A 20,007-nucleotide genomic window follows, 5' to 3' on the forward strand; every position below is an offset into this window, starting at 1 on the left:
CAGAGCATGACTAGAACTAAAGGTTATAGGTTTAGGGTGAAAGGTGAGATGTTTAATGGGAAGCTGAGGAGGACCTTGGTCCCTCAGAGGGTGGTGCAAGTGTGGAACGAGCTGCCAGCAGAGGTGGTGGATGGGCGTTCAATGGCACATTTAAGAGAAGATTGGATAGGTACATGGACGTGAAGGGTATGGACGGCTGCGGTCCAGGTGCATGTAGATGAGACGAGGAAGAAAAACATGTTGGCAAGGACTGGACGGGCCAAAGGGCCTGTTTCTGTGGTGTATTGCTCTGTGACTCTATAATATTTATGGTCACTAATACACAACTCTAAGGGTCTAAATGAAGGGTGCTCTTGAAATTCATCCATCCTATTGATATAATTACAATATTAAAGAATGCTACTTTGTTTCCATTTTGTTTACCAGACTGGCTTAGTATTGTGTCGACGGATGGTCTGTGACTGTGAAAACCCAACTGTGGATCTTTTCTGTTGCCCTGAGTGTGACCCACGGCTGACCAGTCAGTGTCTGAACCAAAAAGGAGATGTGACCTATAAGAGTGGAGAAACTTGGATGCAAGACTGTCAACAGTGCCACTGCGTGGTAAGACATGGCTTGTTAAAGGGTGACACTCATTCCAGAGTTAATAGCCAAAATACTGCTTTAAACAAAATCCTATTATATATGAGAGGCTTGAGCACATCTCAAAGTAAATGGTGATAAGTATTTCCAAATGATGCCAAGTGAAATACTCAAAGTTCAAAGTAGATATATGTCACCACACACAATCCTTAGATTAATTTTCTTTTGCAGGCATACTCAGTAAATTCAAGAACTATAATAAAGACTGCACGCAACAAAGCAGACAAATATTTTTCAGTTTATGTGTTTCAGACCTATATTTTTCAGTTTGGCATAGGTCTGACATTATGAAGCAGGATCCATACATAATTTCCAGAGGTTTGCTGCATTCTACACATCGAATATGACTTTGACTGGTCTTGCCCCTGTTTGGAAATGAAACACTGGTGGCAGTGAAGGAGTTAAAGCCCTGCTATTGTTTAAAGGAGCACACAACAACATTATTTTGTACACTCTTGCAAACTCTGAGAAACTGGACTATAGGATTATAGGGACAGAGAGATTTCCCTGGTTCGCTGATGGAGTAGTTGAAACAATACTGCCAGAAAATGGGTCATGGAGAACAATTGCCAAAAGCTTACAGAATCATGGTGAGCCCTGGCAAGGTCTGAACTCAGGTGGGGAGGAATATCAGCCTCCCCATGTAGAGGCGAAAACAAGAGGATGTACATAGGAATACTGACAGTACATTGGTGAAATGACCGAGAGACAAATCATTCTCAACACAATGACCCCACGATGAGCAGTAAACAGGGGCCTGCATTAAATAATTATAGAATGGGGAAACCCGTGCCAGTTGCAATTAACTTGACAAGATTAATCAGATAGCACAAGGACTTAATAGCTCTAGTTAAGACAACAATTAGTAAATACGGGTGCTCAAGAAACCCAGAAGACCAACGCTCTACAGCTCACCGCAGAGGCCCGCAAGGCCCACGACAGAGATTTGGCCATGGATCAAGTAAGAGATTAGCAAGAAAATTTATGTAGAAATTCGAGAAGTTTAGATAAGGCGAACACACACTGAGTCAAAAAGCAACTGTTATTCCTCTGAGTAGAAAGATCAATAACAAGGATGTAGTGATTGTAAGTGATTAGAGGGAAGTTGAAAGAAAGTACTTTTTGCTGAAAGAGTAATGAGGTTCTGGAATTCTCTGCCTGAAATAAGAGAAATCCTTTGCACATTTAAAGAATGTTTTACTGAAATATTATTTCATTTCATAAAACTTAACGCATATAATACACTATGTATGTTGTCATATCCAATGTAAGCCATATAATTGCATCAACATTAATTCCTTGTCCAAACGTTCTGAGATTTTTTTTTAAAGAAAGCCTTGATTGCAACCCCTCAATGTCATGGGAGGACCTTAGATTCTCTCCTTAGACCTTTGGTCGTGGCTGCATCAAATGTCAGTGTATCTTTCAACATTGGGGACTTTGACCTGGGGATATGCCAATTTGCAATATTCAGTCATGGAGAGGTCCTTTTCTAATTGTCCATTGGTCAGCAAAAAATTTGGTTGCAGAATTTTTCTTGTTGTGGCAGTGTGGAGGTACATTTTTACTAAAGGAGGCGTAAGGTGCTTCTTCCCTCCACCAGCCTGCAGGTCATCCTTGGGCAAGGTGTAACACCTGCTTATCGCACCCCCCCCCCCGATCAGGGTCACGTGAAGCCATGGGAACAGGTGGTGGATGGTCGTATGAGCAGCTGGTACATATCACAAGTCCTGGTTATGCGACCACTGACATTAGGCAGACAATCTCTAAAGAGTATTGACAATGTCTGGGGTCATCCGTCTTGTAAAGACACTACCCAGAAGAAGGCAATGGCCAACCACTTCTATAGAAAAAAGAACAATCATGAATAGAGAAAATAATAAGGACAACAATGTGAAAGGGGTCTTCCCTACAAGCAACGATCAGATTACAGATAGATAATTGTCCATATCATCAACATGGTATGTAACAATGATGAGGATGATATTGTGCCATACCACCTATCTCTTGAAGTGGTACTGGTGCAGAAAAACACTTTTGATAAAAATGTATTCAAGCAATAGGCGGTACTGAATTCCTCAAGGCCTTGGCTGGATCTTGTCAGATGCTTCCCTGAGCAGCTGTCCAGGTCATTCTACATAATACTTCATCACTAGAACTTTCAGGTAAGCAGCAGGCTCAGTTGTTGGGGAGATGTGCATTCCCTGTCAAGTCCTTTTTGCAGAGCTGAAGTCACTGTGTCACCACACTCTGTCCCCATGGTGGTTGGGGTGGGTTTGAGACCAGATCTGGCTACATCTGGAATGTAATTTTCCAGGAAGGTACAGAAAGAGATGGTGTGGTATTGGTTCAGGTTCATTTCAAGCAGCTCTGTCACGTAGGATTGTTGCCAGGGACATGCACTAGTGAAAGATACCTTCAGATCTCATCACCTGGATGAGTACTTGGAGAGTCCTAAACTATCTTCAAGGTTATGGGGTAAGCACAGTAGGTGGGATTAATGCAAGCAGATCCTTGTTCAAACCCAATCAAACACAGGGCTTAATTGTGTCCTCTGCTGGTACAAATCCCATGATTCCCTCTGTTAAATGAGAGTAGAAAACAGCATATACGAGCCTAAGATATTGTAAAAAGATGTGTGAGATACAATTTCACTTGCACAAAATTTTGCAAGAAAATTCCACATCCACTAATAATGATGCAGAACAGCTATGAAAGTAGATATTACAGTACAACTCCACCTAGTGTTCTGGTCCCATCCCAATTAATCCAGGTTCTGATGCAGGGTTTTGACCCAAAGTGTCAACAATTTCTCCCTCCCCCCACCCCATACCCTGAACAGTAGCTCTCCCAGCAGATAGTACTGGACAACAAATATTTTGCTTCCTCAATACTTTTCTGTGTATCTTTTGGATTTTGTGCTGATCATGAAAATCACTATGAAATTTCCCTATCATGCACCATTGTTTTGAAATCACCTGTATTTTTTATTTCAATTCATAATTCACATCAGAATAACTGATGTCAAGATTAAGAAAGGCATTTTTGTTGGTCCACAAAAGGGACTAGAGAGAATCACATGGAAGGCATTCAAGGATGTTGCTAAAAATTTTCTTGACAACAACAGAACTCCAGATTATGCACAGCTAGATGATAACATGCTTCAAACATACAAAACGATGAAATGTTACACGTCACTAAAGATTAATTTCCTGTATTCCCGTTTAGACTTCTTCCCTGCAAATCTCGGCGCTATCAGTGAGAAGCTTGGTAAAGGGTTTCACCAGGACGCAGTCATGGAGAAATGGTATCAGGGCAACAGGAATCCATCAATGTTGATTGATTATTGCTGGGCATTTGAGCCTCACACTGAGTACAAACGAAAAGCATCAGCGAGACATTTTAACTTAGTTGAACTATTGCAAAGTGTCAGGACCGTTATGCAATTAAATGCATTATATTCAATAAAAGTTAATTTCTTGTTTCTCCAAATTCCTACATGATACAAGTAGTCTGAAGTTCAAGTGGTCTAGCATAAACAAAAAAACATTCTGGGAAGCCACACTTTCAAAAAAAAAATTGTTGTCCGCTGTTGTTGCTCTAGATTCCAGCATCTGCAGTTGTTTGTGCTTTTTATGCCCCAAATATTTGCATAGTTCAAAACAAAACAAAAACTCAGGCTTATATGACAATTATTGATGCACTGAAAGGCAACTCTTCACCTTACCTCATCAAGCAACTAGAGGCTTAGTGGGAGTCAGCAAATTAAAGTCAGTTTCTTATCGTCTTAATATTCACCACTGTGTTAAAAAGATCAATCATAGCAAAATTTAGATCCTATCCACTTGAGCTTAACCAAGGGTTAAAAGATAGCAGATTTGGGATCATCTGCATTTTGCTTGGCAATAAAAGTTTAAAACCCTATCATTAAAGGGAATATCACATTCAGTGGATTTCCATTGGATATAAAATATCAAGAGCTTGATGATATCAATAGCAACACATTGGCTGAGAACACTTCTTTGTGCATATCAATAGCTCAGCAGCACAGTGCTGTTGATAGAATTTGGACTGATGTGACAAAGGAAATTCAATTACGTATCTGTACTAGGGATCGCCTCAAAGTATTTAACTGCAGTGCTTTTCAAGCAATGGAATGTGTGGCCTTTGGCTCAGGTTCAGCGCAGTGTAAGTAATCCGATTCTGAATTGAGGTGCTGGCGAAGACTTGCACTCACGAGCATTCTCAAATCTACTGCAGCTTCCCAGACACTGTTGAGACGCTAGCCTTCTCAGCATCTATCTGACTCACAGGGACAGAACACTAGAAAAGTTTAAAAAAAAGAGAAGCACCCTTTCACCTTGGTTCTGAGGATGAATTTATTTGAAACATAGTTTTCTTCTTTCGACTTTCCTTTCTTTCCTCTCCTTTCAATAAGTGTATACCTCAGATAAATATTATGTGGAGATTTGTGACAAATATGATTATATGATATATATGTATGGTATCTAAAATACAACTTATGGAAATGTTTGTTTGATGATGAACTTCAATAAAAAATAAATTACAAGAGAAAAAGTAAGACTTGGCAGTTACAAGAGCAACTGTAGTTTACAGGCAGGCCCAATGCCTGGCTTATTTGCCCCTGATTAGGAGTTACAATAGGTGTAGAATCTACAATATATATAAATAGGCATCATAATCAATAATTAGTTATCATCAGGTACACTGCACACAAAAGACCATAAGATATAGGAGCAGAATTAAGCCATTTGGCCCATCGAATCTGCACCACCATTTCATTATGGCTGATCCATTTTCCCTCTCAGCCTCAATCTCCTGCCTTCTCCCCCTTCTTCCATATCCCTTCATGCCCTGAATAATCAAGAATCTATCAACCTCTGCCTTAAATATACCCAATGACTTGGCTTCTACAGCAAGGAATTCCACAGATTTACCACTTTCTGGCTAAAGAAATTCCTCTTCATCTTCATTCTAAAAGGATGCCCCTCTATTCTGAGGATGTGTTCTCTGGTCTTAGTCTCCCCAGCCATAGGAAACGTACTCTCCACATCCACTCTCTAAAGGCCTTTCAACGTTCGATCGATTTCAATGAGGTCACCTTTCATTCTTCTGAATTCCAGAGAGTAGAGGCCCAGAGCCATCAAGTGCTTCTCATATGACAAGCCTTTCAATCCCAGAATCATTTTCATGAACCTCCTTTGAACGCTCTCCAATGTCAGTAATCCTTTCTTACAAAGTTGTAGATAAGGGGCCCACTTGCTCACAATACTCCAAGTGTGGCCTCACCAGTGCCTTATAAAGCCTTAACATTATATCCTTGCTGTTATATTCTAAACCTCTCAAAGTGAATTTGTAAAATCGCATTTGCCTTCCTTAGCCTGTCATCCAATAGCAAATGCTAAGCTTTGCACCTGCCTTATGTTGAAACAAACATATGCAAATTTAAACCCCAGGGGCTGTTTTTAAAACAAAATCCAAACTCCTTTTGTGAGACAACGTCATTGTACTTTAAAGCAAGCCTGCAGTTTCTGTTTGCTCATATGTGCTCCATCAGTACAGTGCAACAATGCCTTTTAAACCATCAAAACTGCACATTATGTCTTAGGAGCACATTGATTTTTGACTCAGTATGATCGTTATAAATTACAACACCACTTACTTTTGGCATGCTTCTTTCTTAATGGCCATATTATATCCGTTGTGTCATAGAACCCTCATTTCCCTTAGGGTTCACGAGTTCATGCGCCGTGACACAAGGCACTAAAAATTGACATTCAGTGCCAAGCTATATTTGTCAAGATGTCACTCCATATTGGTTTTTGTTCTTTCCCATAACTTGGTTTCTTATTCTTCACCTTGTGTTTTTGTTTAACCCCAGCAAGGTGAGGTGGACTGCTGGCCCCTGCAGTGCCCAGAAGCTGATTGTGAATTCAGCATGGTCCTGGAGGGTGAATGCTGTCCGCAGTGTATTGAGGATCCTTGCCAAGCCAGTAAAATCCGCAACGACATCACCAAGACTTGCGTAGACGAGGTTAACTTGGTTCGCTTTACTGGATCATTGTGGATAAAGCATGGCACTGAATGTACCCTCTGCCAATGCAAGGTGAGTTATAGAGAAGTACAGCACAGAAACAAGCCCTTCGGCCCATCTGGTCCATTCCCAAACCATTTCAACTGCCTACTCCCATCGACGTGCACCGGGACCATAGCCCTCCATACCCCTACCATTCACATACCTACCCAAATTAGAAAGGGGTTGGGTATTTGCTGAGGTTAGCAATAGTGTTGAATCTGAAACAGCAATCTTTAATTAAAGAAAAGACAGGCATTTCCATGCAACAATATTTCCAGTTATGAACATTTGATTGACAGATTCTCGCTCTAATTTAAATCTTTCTTTCTGGTGGGTGCCTTATACACCAACAAGTACATCGCTCTTTGCACGTTGTACTGAAGTGCCCATTATGCATTTCCTTCACCCTCTCCAATCTATTAAATTTCACTTAACGAAAGGTGTGTCTGAGACCACATCCCCTTCCTCAATTGAGAAATGGTTGCAGCACCATTTTGAAACTTGTGATATCCCCAAGTGCTTAACAAGCAACAAATTACACTCAGTAGTCACTTTATTACCTCCTGTACCTAACAATATATCTGATGTTTTCTTCTCCTGTAGCTTATATGCTCTTCAAGATTCAATGTGTTGTGCAGTCAGAGATGCTCTTCTCCACACCACTGTTGAAACATGCTGTTATTTGAGTTACTGTCACCTTCCTGTCAGCTTGAACTAGTCTGTCATTTTCCTTTGAACTCTCTTATTAACAAGGCTTTTTAGCCCACAGAACTGCCACTCACTAAATGTTTTTTTTTGTTTTTCGCACCATTCTCTGTAAACTCTAGAGACTGTTGTGCATGAAAATCCCAGGAGGTCAGCAATTTCTGAGATACTCAAACCACCCCATCTGGCACCAACAATCATTCCACAGTCAAGGTCCCCCAGATAACATTTCTTCTCCCTTCTGATGTTTGGTCTGAACAACAACCGAACCTCTTGACCATGTCTGCGTGCTTTTATGCATTGAGTTGCTACCACATGATTGGCTGATTAGATATTTGTAACCTATCACAGAGCTTTACGTACCCCACCTTCACAATCAGCCTCTGTCCTTAGTACATCACTAATATTATTAGTTCATTTTAAAAAGTTATTGGTCTCAAATGCTGATGTAATTAATCTGTTCAGATATGCTGCCATGCCATTTTTATTCTAGATTTCAAAGTTCAGAGTAAATTTATTAACAAAGTACATTATACACCACCATATACGACCCTGAGATTCACTTTCTTGTGGGCATACTCAATAAATCCACACAATAATAGCCATTACAGAATCAATGAAATACCAGCCACTATGGTATTTTGCTTGGTACTTCACCAGCCGGGTGCAGAAAATAGCATAGCGCAGAGCTCCCGCAAACTGCTATGTAGCTGTACGCTGCAACCAGCTCACTAATCTATGATTAATGATATAGAAATACTGCTGAGCAGGCTGTAAATTATGGCTTCTTACTTATTACCATAGACACATTCATAACTATACTCTTCTTTAAAAAGGAAATGTACGCAGTGTTCTTAAAAAGGAAAGAATACTACAGTCAAAATGAATCTAGTTGTATCATGTTGCTGGGTTGGGACATAACTTTGCTGAGTACACTGCGGAAATCTCCCCTGCTTGCCATTGATTCAGTGTCATGAGATATTTTAAGATGATGTAAGAGACTACCAGATGCCTCAATTTAAAGCTTATTCAAAGATTCAAAGTACATTTATTGTCAAAGTATGTATGCAGTATACAACCCTGAGGTTTGTCTTCCCACGGACAGCCACGAGACAAAGAAAACTATGGAACCTGTTCAAAGAACAACGTGCAGAAAAAAAAACGAATCATGCAAACTGGCAAAAGAAACAAGCAAAAATCAAAGAATATAAAACACCAAAGCACCAAAGTTGAGTTTTACGTTATCTGCAGGCTGCAGAGCTAGTCTGCCCTGATCAAAATTGCACAAAATAGCAACAAATAAAAAAAGGAGGGACCAAAAACCAGAAACACATCATAATGTGAACCACAGAGACCAGTTCACAAAATGAATTGATAAATACGTCAGAAAGGAAAGACCAGAATCTGAATTTCAAATAAGAAATATCAGAACACATCTGCTGGTCCCTCATTGTCTAAAAAGACAACATACTTTTTTCAATGGTTCAATAGTTCAATTTAATATCAGAGAATGGATACAGTTTACAACCTGAAATCCTTACTCTTCACAGACATCAACAAAACAGAGGGAAATACCCCAAAGAATGAATGGCAGAAACCATTAGAACCCCAGAGCTCCTCATCCCCCTCCCACTGCACAAGCAGCAGCAAAAACATCAACCCTCCCCCTCACTCCATCAAAAAGCATCAACCTTCCCCTTCACTCCATTAAAAAGCATCAACTCTCCCCCTCACTCCACCAAAAAACATCAATCCTCCCCCATCACTCCAGCAAAAACATCAACCCTCCCCCTCACTCCATCAAAAAGCATCAACCCTCCATCACTCCAGCAAAAGACATCAACCCTCCCCCTCACTCCATCAAAAAGCATCAACCCTCCCCCTCACTCCAGCAAAAAGCATCAACCCTCCCCCTCACTCCAGCAAAAAACATCAACCCTTTCCTCTCACTCCAGCAAAAAACATCAACCCCCATACCCAATATCAAAGCCCCTAAAGAAACCATGATCTAGAGTCCATCAAAAACTATTGTCCATCCCAACACTTTGACATCTCAGGCAGGCTATCTCTCTCTCACTAGCGAGGGAGAGAGAGATATCGCTCCTGCAACAGACGAGGGGGAGACTAACAGCACACCGTTTTGATGTTACAATCTGCAGTGTCACTTATTTAAATGGAAAATGCTAAACCAAATGAAAAACTCTTAGATTTCTCATTTATTCATTTTTGAGGCAGGTTAAACTGATCTAAAATTCTTTACTCCACTTGTTATACAGATGCTTTCAAGTTTTCTTGTAATCCTCTCCACCATAAATCAAAGCTTGTATTCTATCTGATACATGTAAGATGAAGGTATTTTAATTTTTTAAAGTGCCAAGTTGTGCCTGCAGAATAATGATCAGTCTGTAATAATCATCATGTAGTCTTCTTTGAGGTTGGGGTTCAAATGACTTCACACACAGTAGTTCATCATTGTCTCTTGCACAGGAAACAGACTCCAAATTGACTATGATACGTAAATTCTTTTTCACTATATCTAGTGCCAAGTGCATTCAGGCAGCGATCAGGGCCATTCATTTCTTGCCACTAACAGGTTGCAGTACAGAATACCATCAACTAAATAACTAATTATGTAGCTGTAGCCACTTTTGTGAATGAGATTATTCATGATTGGAAAATAATTTAGGTATTTAGTTTAAAAAGTCTCTAACATGTTTTTGAGATTCCCTTTCCCCAGTGTTATGAAATTCATGAACTTTTTCTGCTATGATACCCTAATATAATTCCCTGATATCAATCGATATCAGTCCCATTTAGATTGGAGCATAGCTTTCGTTCAGACCATAAACCCACAAGATATAGGGGGAGAATTAGACCATTTGGTCCATTGATTTTTCTCCGCTATTTCATCATGGCTGATCCATTTTCCATCTGAGCTCCAATCTCCCTGTATCCCTTCATGCCCTGACTAATCAAGACTATCAACTTCTGCCTTAAATATACCCAATAATTTGGTCTCCACAGCCACCTGTGGCAACAAATCCCACAGATTACCACTCTCTGGCTAAAGAAATTCCTCCTCAACTGTGTTCTAAATGGATGCCTCTCTATTCTGGTCTTAGTCTGCTCCACCATAGGGAACATCCCCTACACATCCACTCTATTGAGGGCTTTCAACATTCAATAGGTTTCACTAAGGTCACTCCTCATTCTTCTGAATTCGAGTGCTTTAGTAGATTAGTAGGGTAGAATTGATTGTTTAGGTTACGTAGACAAGCTAGTTATGAACATGAGCAAAAGATATAATCCTGCTTAAGTACTACACTTGTGTTGTTAATAATAAATAAATAACGAAGAGATTTATCCACGCTTGGAGTACTGTGTCCAGTTCTGGTCGCCTCACTACAGGAAGGATGTGGAAGCATTGGAAAGGGTACAGAGGAGATTTACCAGGATGCTGCCCGGTTTAGAGAGTATGCATTATGATCAGAGATTAAGGGAGCTAGGACTTTACTCTTTGGAGAGAAGGAGGATGAGAGGAGACATGATGGAGGTGTACAAGATATTAAGAGGAATAGATAGAGTGGACAGCCAGCGCCTCTTCCCCAGGGCACCATTGCTCAGTACAAGAGGACATGGCTTTAACGTAAGGAAAGGGTGGAAAGTTCAAGGGGGATATTAGAGGAAGGTTTTTTTACTCAGAGTGGTTGGTGCGTGGAATGCACTGCCTGAGTCAGTGGTGGAGGCAGATACAATAGTGAAATTTAAGAGACTGCTAGACAGATATATGGAGGAATTTAAGGTGGGGTGGGGTTATATGGGAGGTAAGGTCTGTTTTTAAAAAGTGATACCTGAATTTCCTTTAGAATAATGTGGATCCAGACATTGAAGCATAAATTTAACTAAGTCACTGCATCATTTATGATATCTTAATGTGCATTATGAATCATCTGATAAACAACAGAAAGTTCTGTAGTCAAGGTAATTGAGTTTATCAAATAAAAGTTTAAATTAACTAGGAATGGAAAACAAAATTGCAGCAACACATACAAAATGTTGGAGGAATTCAGCAGGCCAGGCAGCATCTGGGAAAAGAGTACAGTCGATGTTTCTGTCTGAAATCCTTTAGCAGGTCCTGTACTCTTTTCCTAGACGCTGTCTGGCCTGCTGAGTTCCTCCAGCATTTTGTGTGTTGCTCGGATTAAAACCTATAAAAGTATTCAACCACACCCCCACCCCCCACCCCCAAAGTTTTCATGTTTCATTGTTTTACAACATTGAATTGGATTTTGCTTTTTTGGCACTGATCAACAGAAAAAGACTCTCATGTCAAGGTGAAACAGATCACTACAAAGTTATCTAAATTAATTACAAATATAAAACACAAAATAATTGATTGCATAAGTATTCACACCCTTTAATATGACACACCAAATCATCAATGGTGCAGCCAATTTGTTTTAGAAGTCACATATTGTTGTTCGTCCATCATCGTCGATGAAGACCTCGACACCATTAATGATGGTGATGGTGTTGAGATGATGATGGTGTCGACACCATCAAAGTCACATATTAGTTAAATGGAGATCACCTCCACATTTCCAAATTGAAAGTCAAGGTGTTTCAATCGATTGTAGCAAAAATGCACCTGTACCTGGAAGGTCCAACTGCTGGTGAGTCAGTATCCTGGCAAAAACTACACCATGAAGGCAAAAGAACACTCCAAGCAACTCCATGAAAAGGTTATCGAAAAGCACAAGTCAGGAGATGGATGCAAGAAAACTTCCAAATCACTGAATATCCCCTGGAGTACAGTTAAATCAAACATCAAGAAATGGAAAGAATATGGCACAGCTGTAAATCTGCCTGGAGCAGGCTATCCTCAAAAACTGAGTGACCGTCCAAGAAGGGGACTAGTGAGGGAGGCCACCAAGAGACCTCTGACAACTTTGGTGGAGTTACAAGCTTCAGTGGCTGAGATGGGAGAGACTGCACATACAACAACTGTTGCCCGGATGCTTCACCAGTCACAGCCTTATGGGAGAGTGGCAAAGAGAAAACCACTGTTGAAAACAACTCACATGAAATATCGGCTTGAGTTTGCCAAAAGGCATGTGAGAGCTCTGAAGTCAACTGGAAGAAGGTTCCATGGTCTGATGAAACCAAAATTGAGCTTTTTGGCCATCAGACTATATGCTATGTTAGGCATGAGCCAAAACACTGCACATCATCAAAAACACACCATACCTACCGTGAAGCATGGTGATCATTGCAATATGCTGTGGGGATGCTTCACTGCAGCAGGACCTGGAAGGCTTGTGAAGGTAGAGGGTAAAATGAATGCAGAAAAAATACAGGGAAATCCTGGAGGAAAACCTGATGCTGTCTGCAAGAGAACTGCATCTTGGGAGATTTGCTTACCAGCAAGACAATAACCACAAGCATAAAGCCAAAGCTACACAAGAATGACTTAAAACGTATCCTTGGGGTCAAGTCAGAGTCCAGACCTCAATCCAATTGGGAATTTGTGGCTGCACTTGAAAAGGCCTGTTCACACAGAATCCCCATGCAAACTGATAGAGATTGAGCAGTTTTTAAAGAAGAATGGGGAAAATTGCAGTGTCCAGATGTGCAAAGCTGATAGACACCTATCTATCAGACTCAAGTCTGTAATTGCTGCCAAAGGTGTATCTACTAAATACTGACTTTGGTGTGGGGGGGGGTACTTATGCAATCAATTATTTTGTGTTTTATTTTTGTAATTAATTTAGATCACTTTGTAGAGATTTGGTTTCACTTTGACCCAAAAGAGTCTTTTTCTGTTGATCAATGTCAAAAAAGCCAAATTAAATCCATTGTGGTTCAATATTGTAAAACAATAAAACACGAAAACTTGCGGGGGGGGGGGAGATGAATACTTTTTATAGGCACTGTTTATGTCACTATATACAACCCTGAGATCTATATCCTGTGGGCATATTCAGAAAATCTATGGAATAGTAACTATAACAGGATCAATGAAAGATCAATTAAAATGTAGAAGACAACAAACTGCAAATGCAAATACAAATAAATAGCAATAAATAATGAAAACATGACATAATTAGATAAAGCATCCTTAAAATTGTAGACATGAGAAAATCTGCAGGTGCTGGAAATTCAAGCAACACACACAAAATCCTGGTGGAACACAGCAGGCCAGGCAGCATCCCTAGGAAGAGATACAGTCAACATTTCAGGCCGAGACCCTTCGTTAGGACTAAAGGAAAAAAGAGATAGTCAGAGATTTGAAAGTGGGAGGGGAAGGGGGAGACCTGAAATGACAGGAGAAGACAGGAGGGGGAAGGATGAAGCTAAGAGCTGGGAAGTTGATTGGCAAATAAAATTATAGGAACATTTTATTGGTGGGGTAAGTGAATGTAGTTATCCCCTTTTATTCAAGAGCCTGATGATTGAGGGGTTGTAACTGTTCCTGAGGCACCTGTACCTTCTACCTGTTGGCAGCAGTGAGTAAAGAGCCTGGCCTGGTTGGTGGGGATCTCTGATGATTGATGCTGCTTTCCTATGACAGCGTTTCATGGAGATATGCTGAATGGTTGGGGGGCCTTTCGTCATAGCCATAGTCATAGTCATACTTTATTGATCCTGGGGGAAATTGGTTAACCTGTGATGTACTGGTCTGAATCCACTACCTTTTACAAGATTTCCATACAAAGGCATTAATAGTTTGATTAGATCTTAATAATTTGGGAACTTATTTGATTGATTCTGAATACCAGCTAATTTTTGACAGCTTTGGCAGGAAGATTAAGCAGGGAAGTGGTTTAACTGAGACTGAATTTTTCAGCTTCCATCTCTTCCAGCTTGGACACATTAGCCAGTGGGAGACTTTGCTATAGTGCCCCCCCCCCCCCCCGCCGAGTAAGGACCAGGTCAGATTTTTCAATAACTCTCTGCTGGGAGATGTTATTAAGAGTTGTTTGAGTTCACTGCCTGCGAACTCCGGGTCAATGGATCTATAACATTGACATGAATTATCACATGGTTACAATGTGAACAAAGTCACTGGAGAGATACTCTTGGAGGAGGAGGCCTCACAACCCAATATTACATGACATTTTTATATGCTAATGATCAAAGGTAGCAGCAGGACAATTCTACAGTTACAATGCATCTACAATGCTTCCTTTGAATTAGTTTTCGCACACCTCCTTCTTCACATCCATACTCCAAACACCCAGAATGAATGTTAACCAGCATTGTCTGGTTTGCAATTAACTCCAGTGCTCAGCTGCAGGTAAATCATTGTTCAGGGCTACATTTTAAATTCAATCTACAATCCATATTCACGTCTGCAGATTGGTTGCTGGTGAAGAAAATATTTATGATTATGAAGACACGTAGTCCTCTTTTATTGTCATTTAGTAATGCATGCGTTAAGAAATGATACATTATTTCCTCCGGTGTGATATTGCAAAACACAGGACAAACCAAGACTGAAAAAACTGACAAAACCACATAATTATAACATATAGTTACAATGTAACAATACCATAACTTGATGAAGAAGTCTGTGAGCACAGTAAAGTTCAAAGTCTCTCAAATATCCCACATCTCACGCAGACGAGAGAAGGAAGAAAAACTCTCCCTGCCATGCCGACCACAGTCCGACTCTGAGTCACCCGAAAACTTCGAGCTCTGATCAGCCCTCCGACACCGAGTACTAAGTGCCATCTCTGTCTGAACGATTCGACCTCCTTCTCGGTTGCCAAAAGCAGGCAAGGCTATATACCCTAACTCTAGAATATGCCCTAATGACACGGCAGTCTTAAAGAATGTTTTGCAGTGTGCGATTTACTCACTGTCTCTCTCTCTCATTCTTTTGCTTTCCTTCAGAATGGTCACGTCTGCTGTTCAGTGGATCCTCAGTGCCTTCAGCAACTCTGAGCCGAAAAGTACCACGTATAGCGTTTATCGTGCCATTTCTATGGATTTCCTGTTTAATCTGCAGGACAAGAGTTATTATCAAAACAAAGCTCTCGTTAAGAACAAGAACAACTTTCCTATTTGAAAACAACTTTATACCAAATACAGGTTTACATCCATCCAAAACTGAAGCTATTATTTTAAGTGGAAATCCCATTGTATAGCGAGGACTGAGATTCCTGTGGCCACGTGACAACTAACAAAAAAATACATTTGAAAGCAGAAAAACGTTGTCAGATTGTATGTGAAAGAAACGTTTTAACAACAAGTTTAGAAAGAATATGTGTATAAGCATGACTAGAGAGCAAGAATTTTAACACAGGAAAAGTCATGTGATGTATTTTTTCCATTGTTTGAATTGTTGTTTCCCAGTTCCAATGACTGCTGATTTGCTTGTCTTAGTACAAATTCTCAAACTTAAATTAAAAAGTTTTCAATTTCAAAAAATTCTGACTTGTGATCGTCAATTTCAAGACATTTTGCTTCATGGATTTTCAACAGCATGTGCAAATTAAATAAGAATGATACAAAACCAAAAGGTGGTGATTAGATTTAGATTTAGATTCAGGTTCCTTTTACATCAGAGAATGTATACAGTATACAACCTGAAATTCATGCTGCTCACAGACATCAATGAAACAAGAGTCCCCATAAAATGAATGATAGAACATCAATGCCCTGAAACCACCCTCCCCCACCCTTCACAGAAGCAACAGCAAAAACATCAACCCCCACCCCCCCCCACCACTCACACCAGAAAAAACTCTGACCCCACCCACCCACCCTTCACCATGCAGGCAACAGCAAAAGCCCCCCGAGAGACCTTGATCCAGAGTCCATCAAAACTACAGTGCATAGCCAACACTTTGCTCTCGCTCTCTCTTACGAGGAAGAGAGAGGTCACTCCTGCAACAACGAGAGCAGAGACCAGCAGCTCGCTGCGGATTAAATTATCAACCAGATTTAGGTAACAGCCGCATTCTGGGTGGGTGTTTATGATGATCAGACTCAAGTAAGTGGGAAGGAGAAGTCAGCTCCTGTTTATATTCCGTCTTCTTTCTTTTTCCCAGTATGCTGCTGGCATTTCGGGCAGCAATGGAGGTCCTCCATCTCTGGCGGCATTTACAGCTTCCTTTATCATATCAGTAACTTCCTCTCAGTTTTCACTACAGTCAGTCACGCAAGTCCCGGGTGGGGACTCGGGAATACCGTCACACTCAGATGTAGAAGGATCCTTCATTGCTGTTTCCGTAACAATTTTGTTTGACCAGTCAGGGTTGTCAGCCCTGAGCTGAACCCCCAAACCTGGAGGACCGGTGGACCACTCTAAGTCTGGCCTCTACCCTTTGACCTGTTTGGCATGGGTGGCCCTACCAAGAGCCAAAGCACAAAGCCGTGACTCCAGCCAAAATAGCTCTCCACGTCACTGAGGCACACAACCGCCAAATCGCAACAAGGTTGTGGTCCTCTTGGAGGTTATATTCTGTTATAGCACCATGAACTCTATGGGATATATAGAAACATAGAAAGTAGGAGCAAGCTATCCATCATCTTTCAAAATGTCCATTTATCTCAATACTAATGCTTTAAAGATATTTAATGACTATCCTTCTGTGGTAAAAAAAATTCACAAATTCACTGCTCACTGCTTTAAAACATTTCTCCCAATCTCAGCATTAATTCTCAGGCACTGAAACTTGAGTGTTCCCTCATTCGAGGCATTTCCCCAGAGGAATGTGTCTCCATATCCTGTCTGCCTAGTTCTTTTAGCACTTTACAAGTTTCAATTAGAATCCCCTCACATTCATGTAATGTATGCAGACCTCAACATACAGACGATCCGCCACCCGGTGAGCTTTCCCCAAGTGATGAGTGTATTCTTTCTCTAGCATGAAGACTGAACAAGGAGCTGTTGTCACACAACTCCAGCAACCCAAGTTTGATCCTGACTTCTGGTACTGTCTGACTGGGAGTTTGCAAGAGGGGCTTCACTTGAGTGCTCCAATTGTGCATGCTTCGCTCAGAGGGGGGAAAATCTCTGGAATTCTCTACCCCAGGAGGTTGTGGAATGTAATTAATGTATCAGAAGAGAAGAACAATCTGCAGAGAGTTGGAATCTTAGTTAGCTCCACCATGGGCACTAGCCTCTCCAGAATCCAGGACATCTTCAAGGAGTGCTATCTCAAAAGCCCCCATTAAGCCCCCCATCACCATGCCCTGTTCTTATTGCTACCATCAGTGAGGAGGTACAGGAGCCTTAATGCACACGCTCATCGATTCAGGAATAGCTTCTCCCCCTCTGCCACCCAATTTCAGAATGGATATTGAAGCTGCAAACACTACCTCACTACTTTATTATTTTTATTTTTGCACTACTTATTTAATTCAATGATTTTATATATATATACACACATACACGTGTGTGTGTGTGTGTGTGTGTATATATATATATACTGTATACTGTAATTCACATTTTTTTCTCTTTTAATATGTATTGCAATGTATTGCCACCACAAAGACAAAAAAAATTCACAATACCTGCCTGATTCTGATTCTGTTCAGAGAACTCAGGGGTTTGAGGAGCCAGCTCTGAAAAGGAGTTGAGGTCTGGGGCAGACTAGCCACGATTGTATTGAATGTCACGGCAGTCCATTCCTGCTCCTATTCTCTGGTGTTCTTGGGCCCTGAGTGTGAGCGGGCAGTTCAATGTGAAGATTGATGAGAGTGTGAGGACAATAGTCTGTAGTGAAAATTAGTGGAGGAAGGGGATTGCTCTGTGAATTGGCTTTAACCTGATGAACCAGATGATTCATTTTATTATAAGGAAGTACAGAAACTTGCTCTCAGCACTCCACGTATGCTTTTATAAGCACATGGTAGCATAGTGGTTAGCACAACGCTTTACAGTACAGGCAACCCGGGTTCAATTCCCACAGCTACCTGTAAGGAGTTTGTTATGTTCTCCCTATGACTGCATGGGTTTCCTCCGAGTGCTCTGGTTTCCTCCCACAGTCAAAAGACATATCAGTTGATAGGTTAATTGGCCATTGTAAATTTTCCCATGAATTGATCTGGGGATTGCTGGGTGCATGGCTTGAAGTGCCAGGAGGGCCTATTCCACGCCATATCTGAATGAAAGGATAGATAGACAGAGAGATAGATAAAAATATAGAGAGATAGATAGATGAATTGTCTGTCTGAGTGGCGACTCAGATCCACTCCAGTTCGCCTACTGAAACAACAGGTTTACTCAATACCCCCTTGTGCAATTGGATCCTGGATTGTAGACCCCAGTGAGTTTTGGGTTGGCAAAGACATCTCCTCCACAATCTCCATCAGCACAGGAGCACTGCAGGGATGTGTGTTTAGCCCCCTGATTTACTTGATTTACACCTATGACTGTGGGGCTAAGTACCGTTCAAACACCATATACCAGTTTGCTGATGACACCACTGTTGTGGGCTGTATCAAAGGTGGTGATTGACAAGAAGGAGATTGAAAATTTGGTTGAGTGGTATAATAACAATGTCAATGTCAATAAGACCAAGGGACTGATTGTAGACTTCAGGAGAAGGAAACCAGAGGTCCATGAGCCAGTACTCCTCAGAGGATCAGAGGTGGAGAAGGCCAGAAACTTTAAATTCCTGGGTGTCACTATCTCAGTGGACCTCTCCTGGACACATCATATAATTATAATTGCAAAGAAAACACAACAGTCCCTCTACTTCCTCAGACGTCTGCGGAAATTCAGCATGTCATCAAAAACGTTGGAAAACTGCTATAGGGGTGTGGTGGAAAGTGTGCTGACTGGCTGCATCACAACCTGGTCTGGGAACGCCAATGCCTCTGAACAGAAAATCCTACAAAAGGTAGTGGATTCAGCCCAGTATATCACAGGTAAAACCCTCCCAAACATGAGCACATCTACATGAATCATTGCTGTAGAAAAGCAGCATCCATCATCAAAGATCCCCACCACCCAGACCATGCTCTTTTCCGGCTGCTGCCATCAGGTAGAAGGTACAGGAGCCTCAGGACTCGCACCACCAGGTTCAAGAACAGTTACTACCCCTCAACCATCTAAAAGGGATAACTACCACTCTTTCTCCTTCCGGCATTTCCACGACCGATGGTTTCACGTGAAGGACTCTTTATCCTGTTATTTCATGCTTGTTATTTATTGCTATTTATTTAAATCCGCATTTGCACAGTTTGTGTCTATTGATCCTGTTTACAGTTACTGTTCTGTAGATTTGCAAATTATGCCCGCAAAAAAAAAAGAATCTCGGAGATGTAGGTGGTAACATGTGTGTACTCTGATAATAAATTTTACTTTGAACTTTGAACTTTAAATAGATAAAAGTATAGATTAGTTAGATAGATAGATAGACAGATGAATAAATTCCTGATAGCAAGACATGCTTGCTGAAGTTCTCAAAACCACTTGCTGTGAAGCCCTACATACCATTTCCTAAATAATGGTCTAAATCATTGTTTTGTTATCTTGAACAGCATGCCACTCTCCGCTGTCAAGAAAACACTTGAGCAAAATACCTGTGCAACATTTCTCCAGGCGC

The 20,007-nt window shown here is 41.0% G+C and overlaps 1 protein-coding gene across 1 annotated transcript in view; it reads left to right on the forward strand.

The window, feature by feature from the left end:
* Positions 1 to 15,817, forward strand: part of LOC134351477 (protein kinase C-binding protein NELL2-like) — a 374,438-nt gene extending 358,621 nt beyond the window's left edge. Inside the window, exons 22-24 of the mRNA XM_063057673.1 lie at positions 427 to 603; positions 6,545 to 6,769; positions 15,341 to 15,817. Coding sequence (XP_062913743.1) covers positions 427 to 603; positions 6,545 to 6,769; positions 15,341 to 15,391 — 453 coding nt within the window. The 3' untranslated portion in view covers positions 15,392 to 15,817. The remainder of the gene's footprint in view (positions 1 to 426; positions 604 to 6,544; positions 6,770 to 15,340) is intronic.
* The last annotated feature ends 4,190 nt before the right edge of the window (positions 15,818 to 20,007 follow it).

This window comes from Mobula hypostoma, chromosome 9 (genome assembly GCF_963921235.1).
Source record: "Mobula hypostoma chromosome 9, sMobHyp1.1, whole genome shotgun sequence".
In the NCBI taxonomy this organism is placed as follows: Eukaryota; Metazoa; Chordata; class Chondrichthyes; order Myliobatiformes; family Myliobatidae; genus Mobula; species Mobula hypostoma.